General features: G+C 37.8%; 1 protein-coding gene across 1 annotated transcript in view; it reads right to left on the bottom strand.

Annotated features, from left to right (window-relative positions):
- The window catches only part of LOC147617259 (putative protein phosphatase 2C 59), a 64,242-nt gene extending 63,442 nt beyond the window's left edge, over positions 1–800 (bottom strand). The window contains exons 1-2 of the mRNA XM_086776897.1: positions 661–800; positions 179–321 (exon numbers count right to left, since the gene is read on the bottom strand). Of these exons, the coding sequence (XP_086633023.1) occupies positions 179–249 (71 nt within the window). The 5' untranslated portion in view covers positions 250–321; positions 661–800. The remainder of the gene's footprint in view (positions 1–178; positions 322–660) is intronic.
- Between the last annotated feature and the right edge of the window lie 12,273 nt (positions 801–13,073).

The following is a 13,073-nucleotide window of genomic DNA, read 5'->3' as shown; positions in this document are numbered from 1 at the left end:
TCAATCATGTCAAGTACACCTTAATTTTTGTCAAATGAGGAGGAAGGAATAGTTGGCCTCACTTTTGCAAGTAAAATGATGGATACAAAATCAAGACAAGCTACATATTTAAAGAAACCATGAATTTCTTGCCCTATGAACAGGTCACATAAGATCACAACAAAGGACTGTAATCAACCTTTGGCCACCGCCACTAGATTCTCCACTTGGTGGATCGCCCACGGAAAGAATGCTGTTGAGATAGCTCATGCCTTGAGCAATGATGACCTTTGATAACAGCGTTTGAATACTTTGTGGAGAAAAGAACACCACTTTAATAAGCTGAAAAAAGAAGCCACATATCTGAGCTAGAGGCAACGCAAATTTTTAACAAGATAATGCTCAAATATTCAGTTATACATTGTAGAAGATATCTTCTTGTTCTTTTTCTACTCTGAGCACCCCAAGGATTGCACTCACATTGACCTTCGATAACTTTATTTAAGGAATTTTCCTATTTATTTTAATGGTTGCTGCTAAAAAGACCATTAAAAGACGTATCAAGAGATCAGAAGTAGAATCAAAGATACTAGCCGATCTGATGATGGACATGAAAGCCACGACAACTTAAACTTCGATTCTGTGAGCTGGATCAAGAAAACACAGAGTTGTGAAGCTTACCTGGAGGCGGAGACGAAGAAGAAGAAGAAGCACCAAGGCTTGATAGGAGAATAAGCTCAGAGACGGAGGCAAGCGCTGTTAGAGAGAGAGAGAGAGAGAGAGAGAGAGAGACTGGAAACGAGAGGGCAAGGGCATCTTCTTCTTCTATCTTTAACGGGAGACACCTCCTCGCCGTCCGATTCGCCCCAACCATCGACGGCCGGCGACCCCACCTTATGGCTGAATCTGTTCGTCTACGTGGCGGTCCCACCATACGACAAGTGCACATGCCCTCAATTCACAGGGGTCTCAAGAATCCCATCGGTCCCGTTGTTTAGATTTGACACCAGTGTGGCAAGAAAACCTAGATGAGTTCTAAAGCAAACCCCCTTTGGCAGAAATTTATTTTCAAAATTTCAACAATTATAAAAGAGACATCATTTTGCAATGGAGTTCATGGATTTCATCAGTGAGAGTGTACTATATTTCTTAGTAGAGTGAACTCAAAGATTCAATATTTTTCAATGCACATCGCAAAAACCGATCGTAACCTTTGACCGTGCACAAGACTATAAAGATTGCTCTCAAAGAACGCTTGCATGATAAGAACACATTAGAAAATATGTCAACTCACATCAACTATTATTAACTTTAAAAAAGTTATGTGCACTCTTTGTACGAGGTGTGGAAAAAAAAAAGGTGTTTTTTGATTTAAGAAAGATCGTATGTATTGTATGCTCCTTAAATTTATAAACATAAGGGAACGTGCCCTTCCCCCATTTAGAACAATACTTTTAATGTTATTCTAAAAAAAGAAAAGACCATGTGGCACAATTCTCTCCTTAAATTTAAAATCATAAGGGAACAAGTGCCCTTCCCCTGTTTAGAAAAACACTTTTAGTGTTGGAAGTGGACTTTTTTTTAATAGCGTTGCATAACATGTAACATCGTACTTATATTGTGTTGAGCTCGAACTCCTTATTTTTTATTACTTTTTATTTTGTCTTAAATGAGACAGATGCCCCAATCGTTATGAGTGCCTCCACCAAGCTAAGCACCTCCCAACCACCACCAAGCTAAGCATCTCCCAACCACCACCGCTGCCCTCACTGTTGTTGTTTTTTCATTTCCTTACTCCTTTATACCTAGACCCCTCACTGCGAAACGATACCTATTCGAGGGGGTTCAGTTTGTGTACTTGACCCACACGGAGCGTTCATAATCGACCGCTCCATTGCTTGACCATAGTTATTTGATTGATCAATTTATGGACAAGTCCTCATTTGGAACCCTTTAAAATGGCCAAGCCCTTCTTGAAGGTGTCTTTTAGATTAGCATTGTCTAAGTCTTAGGACTAAGCATAGCCTCCCCATAGGACAAGTTTATTCTTAGGACTGAGTGTAGCCCCTCGATAGGACAAGTTTAGTCTAGAAAATGTTTTAGCATGATTCTTGCGTGAAAATCGTATTAGTGAGTGTTGTTTAGTGGAAAAATTTTCCTTTAATGATCATGATCACTCAAGGGATCGAGGATAGTGCTAACTCCCGTAGAAATATGTTAATGGTGCCAAATGTGTTGAACAACCTAGTATATTATTCATAAAGATCGCTTGCATGGAATTTTATTTTTTGTAGAGCACATCCTTGAGCATTGCATAGAATGTTGATTTTGCTATAACAATTGCATGGAATTTTATTTTTTGTAGAGCACATCCTTGAGCATTGCATAGAATGTTGATTTTGCTATAACAATTGCATTCTTGTTGATGCAACCAAACCACAAGGGAATCGGCATCCAAACTACACAATCTTGATAAGTGGGCATCTTCCTCACAAGCTCTTAGGCTTGTTTCATTTGCTCCTTCTCCAACACAAGGTTGGGGTAATTTGAGTTTCTTGGGAAGGTTTACGTAGTCAATGGGCTTCTTCTCTTTGGGAAGAGCTAGTTTGAGCAAGAGCTACCTCCCTATTTCTGGTAGCAAAGCAGCAAGGAGACAACTTTGGAGCTCTCATGTCAACCCCTTTCAATGGTTAAGAACAACATCGTTGTCCTTAACAACTACTTGTGTGTTATGATTTCGTATGCTCTTTGATGTTTTCTTCTTTTAGACCTCTGGTTATGGTCCTTTAGCCTTTCCAAGGGCTAATGTGGCCTCGTGCTCTTTTGTTGCTTGCTTTGAGGTTGAAGCTTAAGCTTTCTACTGATTAGAGCCTTAGATGTTCCCTTGGCCTCCTCCTAACTTGGAGCCTTACGATGGCATTAAGGAGGATTATATGAATAAGTCCACCTTGTACACTCTCAACAAGTTAAGGCTCATCAAAGTGGCTGATGCTTTTGCCACTGGGGTGATTGTTATTGCTATGTTAGAATAATCCTTGTAAAGCATGATCAAAGTCATACTTGTAAGATGTGCCACCATATAAGGAATGACATTAAGATTTCACCTAGGATTCAAAGTGCTTGGAGCATTGGGGGACTTGGTGCAACGAACACTCCACAATATGATGCAGGCATTTACATCGAAAGCATTGCATCGATGGCCTACATACCATATTATTAAGGTCTCTCTTTGTTGCCCCATACCTTCCAACAAGGAGACAAAGTCTATGGCTATAGCCTATTCTATATACCCATAGGGATCACACTGCTCGTATGGTTCTTGTTGCTCATAAGACTCCATAGCTATCATGTTCTTAGGTTTTTAACTCTACACCGAGTACTATTATATTACTATGGTTCTTGAAGAAACCAATTGAGGTGGTAATACCATAGGCGGGTATGAAAACTATGGCGATTTATATATACCTCTTAGTAAGGGGGTTTGGTAGTAGAAATACACTGGAGATTGTGCCGACTGAGGAGTAAGTGGTGGGGTTGGTAAGGCAAATGGTTGTCTTGGTAGAGAGCATCTTTCATGGTAAGTCCACCCTACGGAGTTTCTTAATACCAATAATGAGTTGTGTCAAAGTTTTTTTTGCGCTAGTAATGAGCATAATTTTCTTATTATCTAGGTCTTAGCACTAAATACTCCGTTCATGTATGGTTTAGACAAAAAAAGACTTTTTCTTCTTTGGGTGGCTCTCACATCACATATGTGGACTCGCGTCTAATGAGCTCATGGGGCTGTTGGACCCATATCTATTAGCTCATAGCTCATGCTTTGTGGGCTCATGCCTAGCTATGGATTCACGCCTTTTTTTAATGAAATGGGTTGAGGCACGTCTAGTGAGCTAAACTCATGTCACACTTGGTATGCTCATATTTGGTGGCTCTCATTCCTCGTGGGCTTACGTCATATAGGCTCATGGGGATAGGTGAGCTCACATCTCATGACTAGATGGGCTCATGGATTTTGGTTTGTTTGAAATAGGTACACTTGCACACAGATTCCAAGTGGTGGGCTCCATGACTGATAGGATTGGTATGAAATTATTGAGTAATAATTATACTGAATACTCTAATAAATATAGAGCACAAGAATTCTCCTTAGAATTTGATGTTAGTACAAATTGTATGATAGGAAGATCTTTATAGAACATGGACATGTGTATCCTCACAAGTCTTTAAGGTAATTTTAATTGGCTCTGGTATGATATTAGGTTCAACTCCCCATAGGCTCCCACCACTTTCTCCACATCTTAATTGGATAAACTAATGTCACATCCATCCAAGCTCATGTCATGTCCCTATAGACTCTCTATCCCTATAGACTCTCATCTCACATCCTTGTAGACTCGATAGTAGACTCGCATCTACTAGTGGTGGAGAGTCTACTAGCAAGTCTTTTTTTCCATGAGATTCTGGAATCATGTCTTCCAAACCAAGTGGTGGTTTGGCTTGGTTTTTCAAGTTTTTTTGGACTTATATGTGGGTGATTAAGGTTCCTTATCCTAATTAATGGTGTTTTTACAAACGATTGAGTGTTAGTATTTATGTAGGTGATTGAGTGTTTTTTAATTGATTTTGGTTGATTTTACATGCTTTAAACTACCAATTTCTACAATGCAACAAAAATTATAAAATGCATGAGTGAACAAAAATTACATCTTCCTTTCTCTAATCTATGTAAAATGGACTCATAGCTTTCAAGGGTGGATTACACTTCTAATCATAATTACTATGCTATTTCTTAGCTTAATGCAATAAAATCAAGGCCTTTTACATTTTAAAATCATGTAAAAATAAGGGTTTCCCCCTTCCAAAGTATGTAAATAGAATGACCTAATTTAAACAAGAATAAAAAACAAGCGTAAAAACAACAACACAAACACATCCAAGGCTCCAAAATCGTATGATTTTTTAATGTCTAATTTCCTAATCAACACTAGGCAGTAAAGGGTGATTCTAGTAGCTTGTAATGGACAAAAAAATGAAGCTAATCCCTTGTCGTCGGCACTAAATATGTTCAAGATAACAGCTTACCTTCGCCTTTACCAAAACAAGTATCGTTTGATCTTTTCCTTAGAGTTGGAAATGCAATTTCCCAAATGTGGATATACTAGCATGTAGCCCGTCCTTTGCATCCTCATTTCATTGTCACATGGGAATGCTGCCATGGCTATAGTGTGTGGATAGCTTCAATCACCTCGATTGAGGTAAGGAGAAGGTTACCTACACTATGGATCAATCACACAAGTGGTGGATAGAGAGAAAAAGCTCATGCAAGAGAGATTCTAAAATCAATTCTTAGCACACATCCATCAACAAGCAAGAAAGATCCAATAGAACAAGTAACCGGGTAGAGAGAAGAGGGATATCTCACAAGTATTCTATTATAAGGGAATGAATGTATTGCTTAATGTCTAAAAAATGACATATATAAATGACTAGCATTTACAATAGGCTAGACAGAACTTAAAAAAGTTACATTGGGTTCTAGTCTTAAGTAAGTATGTACACGAAGTTTATGACTTCCCTATTTAGCATTAAGCTCAAGGTAAGGCTGATTTATAAAGTTCAACACTGCCTTATAAAAGATGGCCTTCCACTACACAGAAGTAAGATGGTGAAGTGCCTTAGTAAGATAAGCAAGTGAAACCATGTTAGCAAATGAAGTGGTTGACTGGTTCCTTTAAGGAGAGTGGTTGAGTAAGAGAGTCCTACATGTAACCCAAGACTGTTTTTTGTCTAGCCTAAACACATTCCACTTTAGCATCAATATTTCTTAAAGACAACTCCTCATGCATCCTAGGATATCAATAAAATGATCCCCAGTTAGTTTACAATTCTCTAGATGCATTGACGCCCTCACTCGAGAAATTCAAAAGAGAGATATGGTTACTTAAAGCTTTCTACTTGAGGACCCTAGAAAGTTCAGCCCCTTCACTTCGCTACACCACCATGTAAAAGTATATGTGTAGTGTATACTCACAAGAAGTAGGATCTTTCATAACACAAAACTTTAAAACTCAAATTACACAACAACAGAGATAGAGAAGAATAACGTATTATTGAAGTGATAATAATAATGACAAAGCCCCACACCTATGTTGTATTGTTGTGATGGGAGCTTCGATCAATCTTGAATAATGTTCAATATCAACCATTAGACACCCAATAATTATATTGACCCATTATCATGTACACCATGGTGATACAATAGAAAATTCTGACAGGCTTCTTGAAGTCTATATTACCTAACGCAAAAGCAATTAGCACTGTTTTGGTAATAATGCAAGACATAAAAGTGTCCTTTCATAGGTTAAAAAAAATCATTACTTTAGGGAGAAGAACACACTCATGATTTCCTTTCTTAGACTCCATATCCATGACTAGGCCATCACACAAAAAAATATAATAAATCTTATAAAAGACCATCAAGCATAATGGCCACAAGTATCTCCAATAAAGGCCATTACAACATTAGGCACATACCAAAAAAAAAAATCTACAAATTCACTTTACAACCAAAGAAAAAGTCTTTTGGATGTCCATGTATTTTTTGAGAAGGAATCAATATTGTATGAAACATATGATGAGTTAGAATTTACACTGTGAAAATACACATTATATCTTCCATAAAAAGGAGATGACTAGATTATTGTTGCTACTTTGAAATATCATAAGAAGGGTCAAACTATAGCTAAGATAAGAAACAACGACGAGTGATATGCATAATGAGTAATTTCATGCCTTCTAGTTGATTCTTTAATGAATTTCAACCTTGACAAGAAGCTTGTCAAACTATGTTAGCCATCAAAGTGAGATGTTGTAAGAGTCCAAGATGACATTATAAAGAGAAACATAGGATAACATTCCACACCTAAACTAAAAATCTAGAATAGCAACACCTAAAGATTATGCAGATAGTTCAACATTCCACATATAGACTAAAAATCTAAAATAGAAACACCTCAAGATTATCCAAATGAATAGAATAAACATCATAACACATAGGATTACTAGTCTAAAAACTCAAGCTCTAGTTTAAATCATGACAACCAAATCATGTTTAACTCATTCATGAAAACTCCAACTCCGGTTCAAATGTTGACATGATGATGATTAAATGACTTATAAAAATCCAACCGCCATAAGTATCGGATATTAGCTCCACTCTTTACACATCACAACAAATTACTCAAAATAGGTGATGCTACTTTACGAAGATATGTATATCTTCATTTTGTTTTGAAGCTGCATGTATGCCCCATGTGTGTCTGTAAGTTCCTTGGAGATCCACAACATCAAAAGAGGTCTATATGCTCATATGAAAAAAATGATTGAATTACAACTGTAATTATCTAGTTGAGGAATTCCACATTTTCAATTTATATTTCAAACCAAAATAATTTTGTTGCTCTTCTTTCAGGCATATATAAAGCCTTAGAATCTAACCATGTGGTTTAGGGTGCTTGTTTTCTTCTTGCTTCAGAAGCAAACAAATGCATGTTGTAGATCACATATAGATGCAACTGCTCACATCCGATCTACTCAATCTAGCCATGTTCATTAGAGATGTATAAAGTTTACAAAAGCAAACAGGAAACTCTGCTCACATCCAATCTACAAAATCTAGCCCAGTTTATCAGATGTCCACCAAAAATGCATGAAGCTTACAAAAGGAAATATTAAACTCAATTGAGTTACATTAATACAGTTGATTATACTAGCCAACAAGGAACTGCTATCTCGCACACATAAATTCAACAAATACACAAAACGAACACCTTCTTATGCCACCACAAAACTAGCATCTTCCCTTCCACGCCTTCCATTACCCTTGTGTATAAAGCAAATCAAAATTAATAGCTTGCCTACGTTAGCAAAAAACGAAAAGAAAAAGAAAAAGTAAAGGGAGGTTGTTTATTCAAATAGATGCACCCTTAGTCATTGGATCAAATTAAACCTCTTTGAGGTATTTGATTGGGAATTTTCATATATTTTAACCTCTTTGAGGTATTCGATTGGGATTTTAAAAAATATAAGTTTTTTTAAACTATATTCTAAACACGAGATTTAGAAAAACTGCTTTAAATGTGAAAATAAAAATCATATAAATTTGTGAGTTAACAGGACACTTTTATGTCCTATTACCAAACTACTGTTAAAGTGCAATCAATGTTTATAAAAATTTACACTATTGCAAGTTAAGTAAAAAACAACACTTTAAATTATGCTCGAGGACTCTAAAGTTTAAAATGTCATGTTATTTCCAATGTAGTATTTGATAACATGCAAAACAACATAAGTAGCATCACATATTTGTGACTTTATGCATTAAAGTCATGATGCTATGCACATCATTATTTTTAATATAAGTTACAATGTTACGAAGAAAAGTTATAAAGAAGTACAAAATTTAAAAAAAATCTATTAAGTTAGTGGCTTGGAGATGTAATAAAAGCCTTCAAACATGGTCTTCTTATTACCAACGAGAAGCTATTCTCATAAATTCTTATTGCATATAAGCTAATATTATAGGTCTCTTGATAAAGGGAACCATGTATGCCCAACATGTGTAGAGAACTTGGATACTAAATGGTCCCTTGATCTGCAAAAGGTTATGTATCCAAGCTTTAAGAAGTTCATACCCCATGAACCATGAACCATCCTTCTAGAAGAAGACTTTTTCACTTCTTTGGGGGTGACTATAAAACCCATGGTCCTCCACCTCAATTAACTCCATAAGGAAATGAGATAAGAAGTGGAATCAATATGAATAGCAAGACGCTAGATATTAAGCCCATATATGCCTTGTGTTTTAAATTATAATGAAAAAATATAGCCATAAATATAAAAGAAAGAGTTATCGAGCCAAAATCTACATGCATGGACTACAAATTGTTGGAGAAAAATGTATGATAGGGAAATAGCAAACACTATCATACATCTCAAACATATTTTGTATTGGCATGGTATTCATCAACTTTGGCTTTATCAGTTGAGGAGCTTACAACCCAGGATCAATCTTGAAAAGTGCAAGGGAGAAGAGATCTTGAGCTCTTGCAAGCACACACACACTAACACAAACCCTAGAAGAGAACACACAAGGTGAGAGGCTGAAAATTCTTCTTCTTCTTCACACAACAAAAGAGGTCTACAAAGAAGATAAAGTGACTAACACGCATAATAGAGTATATACAAGTGGTCCATAATGTGAGGACGCTAAGTGGAGTAGGTAGGTATGGACTACTCGTGTAGTCCAAGTGTAGAATCTCTAACGAAGATATGTCGGTGCTAGCTACCAAACCCGCCAGTGATATAAATGTCGAACAGTCATGTAGGCGCCTCGTGAGTGGTGTCAGCTCATGTTGAGCTTGACATCTCAACACTCCCTCTCAAGCTCAACTCTAGCTCATGAAATCCAAGCATATATGGAAATTTGTAGCACTTCTTAGCTCCCAAGGCCTTCATGAAGATGTCAGCGACATGATCCTGTGTGTTAACGTAGGCTAAATTAATGTCGCCTACCAAGACTCTCTCCTTGATGAAGCGGTAATATACCTTAATGTGTTTCGCCCGTGCATGGGAAACTGGGTTCCTTGCCAACTGTATACTTCTAAGATTGTCACAATATATGACAACCTTTCTCTCCACATGTAACCCTAAATCAGCACAAGTAGCTTGCGTAACCAAGCTACCTCACGCGTTGCCCCGCAGCTCCTCTGTACTCGGACAAGGCAACTATGGGCTGCTTCTTATTGCTCCATGTCACGACAGCACTCCCTAATGAAAACATAAATCCACTGGTAGATCTCCTGTCTGAGATGCTGCCTGCCCAATCTGCATTTGTGTACCCATATAGCTCCAATGGTACACTTGCTCCATAAAATAATACATAGTCAATAGTGGCCCTCAAATACCGAACTGTGTGTCGCACACTATCAAGATGTGGTTTGTACAGAACCTGCATAAACTGGCTCTCTAAGCCAAAATTTTAGCTCAAATATAACCTGCTGATCGTGACATAGGTCAAACTCCCCATAATCTTCCTGAGAACATAGTGGGATTCTCTAACACATAACCTACATCTGCACTAAGCTTTCCATTTTGATCTAATGGCACTGAGATTGACTTACAATTAACCATCCCATACTTGGACAACATGTCCAATACATACTATCTCTGTGTGATAGCCAAATACCATCAGGTGTGCGAATGACCTCAATTCCCAAAAAGTAGTGCAAATCTCCTAAATCCTTCATCTCAAACTTCCTTTTGAGAAGACTTTTCACATGCTCAATCTCATCCAAGTTGTCACCCCCAATAATAAGATCATCTACATAGATGGTCATCATGTATGGCTACAGTAAGAGTCATGTTCAATATAAACCATTGTAGATATAGCCTTAGCCCAATAGCTATGTGGCATATTCTTCTTTGCCCCATCAATGCTCGTGCTATCTCTGCAATGTGCCTGTTTTTCTGCCCAACAACTCCATTTTGCTACGGAGTGTATCTACATGTAAATTGTCTCTGAATGCCATTCTTTGGCAAGAATTTAGAGAACTCATTGGAGAAATATTCTCCCCCTCCATCTGACCTTAGGCACTTCACATGCTTTCCTGTCTGTTTTTCAGCCATCACTTTGAAATTCTAAAAATGAGTGAATACTTCACTCTTCTCCTTCATGAAATACACCTACACTTTCCTCGTGTGGTCATCAATGAATGTTATGTAGTACTTGCAACCACCCATAGACATAGTCTCTTTGTAGCACCCCATACATCTGAATGTACAATATCTAGTACATTCCTGCTCACATTTTTGTCGTGTGGAAATATATGCTTTGTTTGCTTTCTAAATTGACATGCTTCACATATTTTCTACATACCTTCAACTTTAAACTTAGGCAGTCCTATCATGATTTCTTTAGTCTGCATAGACTTCATTCTTTGCACATTTACATTCCCAATTCTCTAATGCCAAATGCCTGTATCTGCCAACAACTCCTGAATCATTTGCAAACATTGTAACACTCACTTCACGCATATTTACATTCAATGTAAACATTCTGCCCACTCTATTGCCTTTTGCAACCAACCTGCACTTATCTTTAAAGTCTTCTACATAATAGCCATCAGGGTTAAACCGGACCTACAAACCCTACTCAATCATCTAGCCAATTGAATCCAGATTCTTTGTAATGTTCGGAACATGAAGTGCATCTGCAAGGTACTTCACCTTACTATCCTGCATAGACAATGGCACATCTCCAACATGGGCAATCGGATGCATAGTGTCATCCTCTGTTTCAACAAAACCTTGTCTTTCAAGACTCTTCATTTTCTTGAACCACTCACCATCGTGACTTGTCATGTAGTTCGAAGCACCTGAACCAACGTACCATACATCGTCCTTACATGATGCTACACCTGAATCAACATACCATACATCGTCCTTACATGATGCTACATCATTTCTAGACACACAGCATTAACTACATGTTGCATAACAAATAACCTCTCATTATCCTCATTAATTCTGCTAAAGGACGCATAGTTATTTTGCTGCACTTTTTCATTTTACATACCACTTTGTTTCTTATAGCAATCTGCCTACACATGTCCAGGTTTACCACAGTAAAAACATCCTCGTGTATCATTATGTTGCCTTTACCAAATTACCATGACCTTTACTAATTACCATGACCTCGTTGACTCCCCATGCCTCTAAACTGGCCTCTTCCACCTGTGTGTTGTTGTTGTGAATCCTGAGACTGTTGCTGCTCCTGACTAGAATTCTGATTACCTGTTCGGCCACCACCTTGGCCACGTCCATGACCTCTACCTTGTCCTCTACCTACACTTATATAGAAGGCCTGCTACTCTGAATTGTTTTTATTTTGTAAAGATTGTTGATCTTCACTCAAATTCTTCTCTTTAATGATCAACATTGACACCAAATCTGTGAAGTTGGGAATGTTCTTCTGAGTTTGAATAGATGTCTTAAACGCCTTGTATTGTCGCATGAGACCACGTAGACACACTTCCACCTTATCATCATCATCAACAGAAACACCAATTGATGTAAGGGATTCCACAATCCCCTTGATCTTCAAGGCATAATCATTCACATACATATTTTTCTTCTCCACAATATGAAGCTCATTCTTCAATTTAATCTTTTGTGCCTTGGTGTTGGATTCATACAGCTTCACCAAGGTGTCCCATGCCTCCTTAGGTGACTTGGCATCCTGTATATAACCAATCATGTTGTCTTGTATACTAATAGAAAGCAATACATGACTTTCCTTGCTCCTTGATTCCAATCCTTAAATTCTTTTACATCTGTAGCAGTTGGATTAATCTTCGGTATCTTTGGTGCCTCCTCATGTTCACCTTCAATGTAGTCCTAACAATAACCCTTTTCTATCATGAAATTTGTCAATCTAAACCTCTAAGCATGGGAGTTTTTCTTGTCAAGCTTCTCTGCAACAATTTGGTTTATTCCATCATTCGATATCTTGTCTACAATACAAATTTACCAAAAACAGCACTCTTGTTTGACTTGCACAAACTGATGTATTCTTTGCAAGGTACTATACTACACCTAAATTGTCACAACCAATGACCTCAAGTTGCATGCATACACCCAATGGCAACTTCAAGATCTCTTTTTGCAGTACACACAGTGTCTACAAACAATCTCTCTTCCTGTAGTTCCAAAAACAGAGTTTTGCAGAGAATTGAAACTTACCCGCGCAGTGTCCGTGTGAGCGCCCGCAAACTGAAAAATGGAGGTCCAGACGTGCTCGAAACGCGTTTTCGCTGCCAAATTTTGGTCCATCGGATAATATAGTTGCCATGTAGCTATGCTCCCGCGAAGAAAGCTCCTCAATCAGAGTTCGTTTGTCAGTGCCTCCTAAAGAGCTCCTGACAAGGGTGTAGTAGCCAACACAAAGGGGGAAGAGTAGATGAAGCTCTTACACTCGTACCGCTTCCTATGCTTCTCTTGCTTGCCTCTCAACCCCCCTTAGCATGAACCAGGCT

Source organism: Cibotium barometz, chromosome 37 (genome assembly GCF_041138505.1).
Source record: "Cibotium barometz isolate CiBa-2024 chromosome 37, ASM4113850v1, whole genome shotgun sequence".
NCBI lineage: Eukaryota > Viridiplantae > Streptophyta > Polypodiopsida > Cyatheales > Cibotiaceae > Cibotium > Cibotium barometz.
This window is presented reverse-complemented; position numbering and strand designations above follow the sequence as displayed.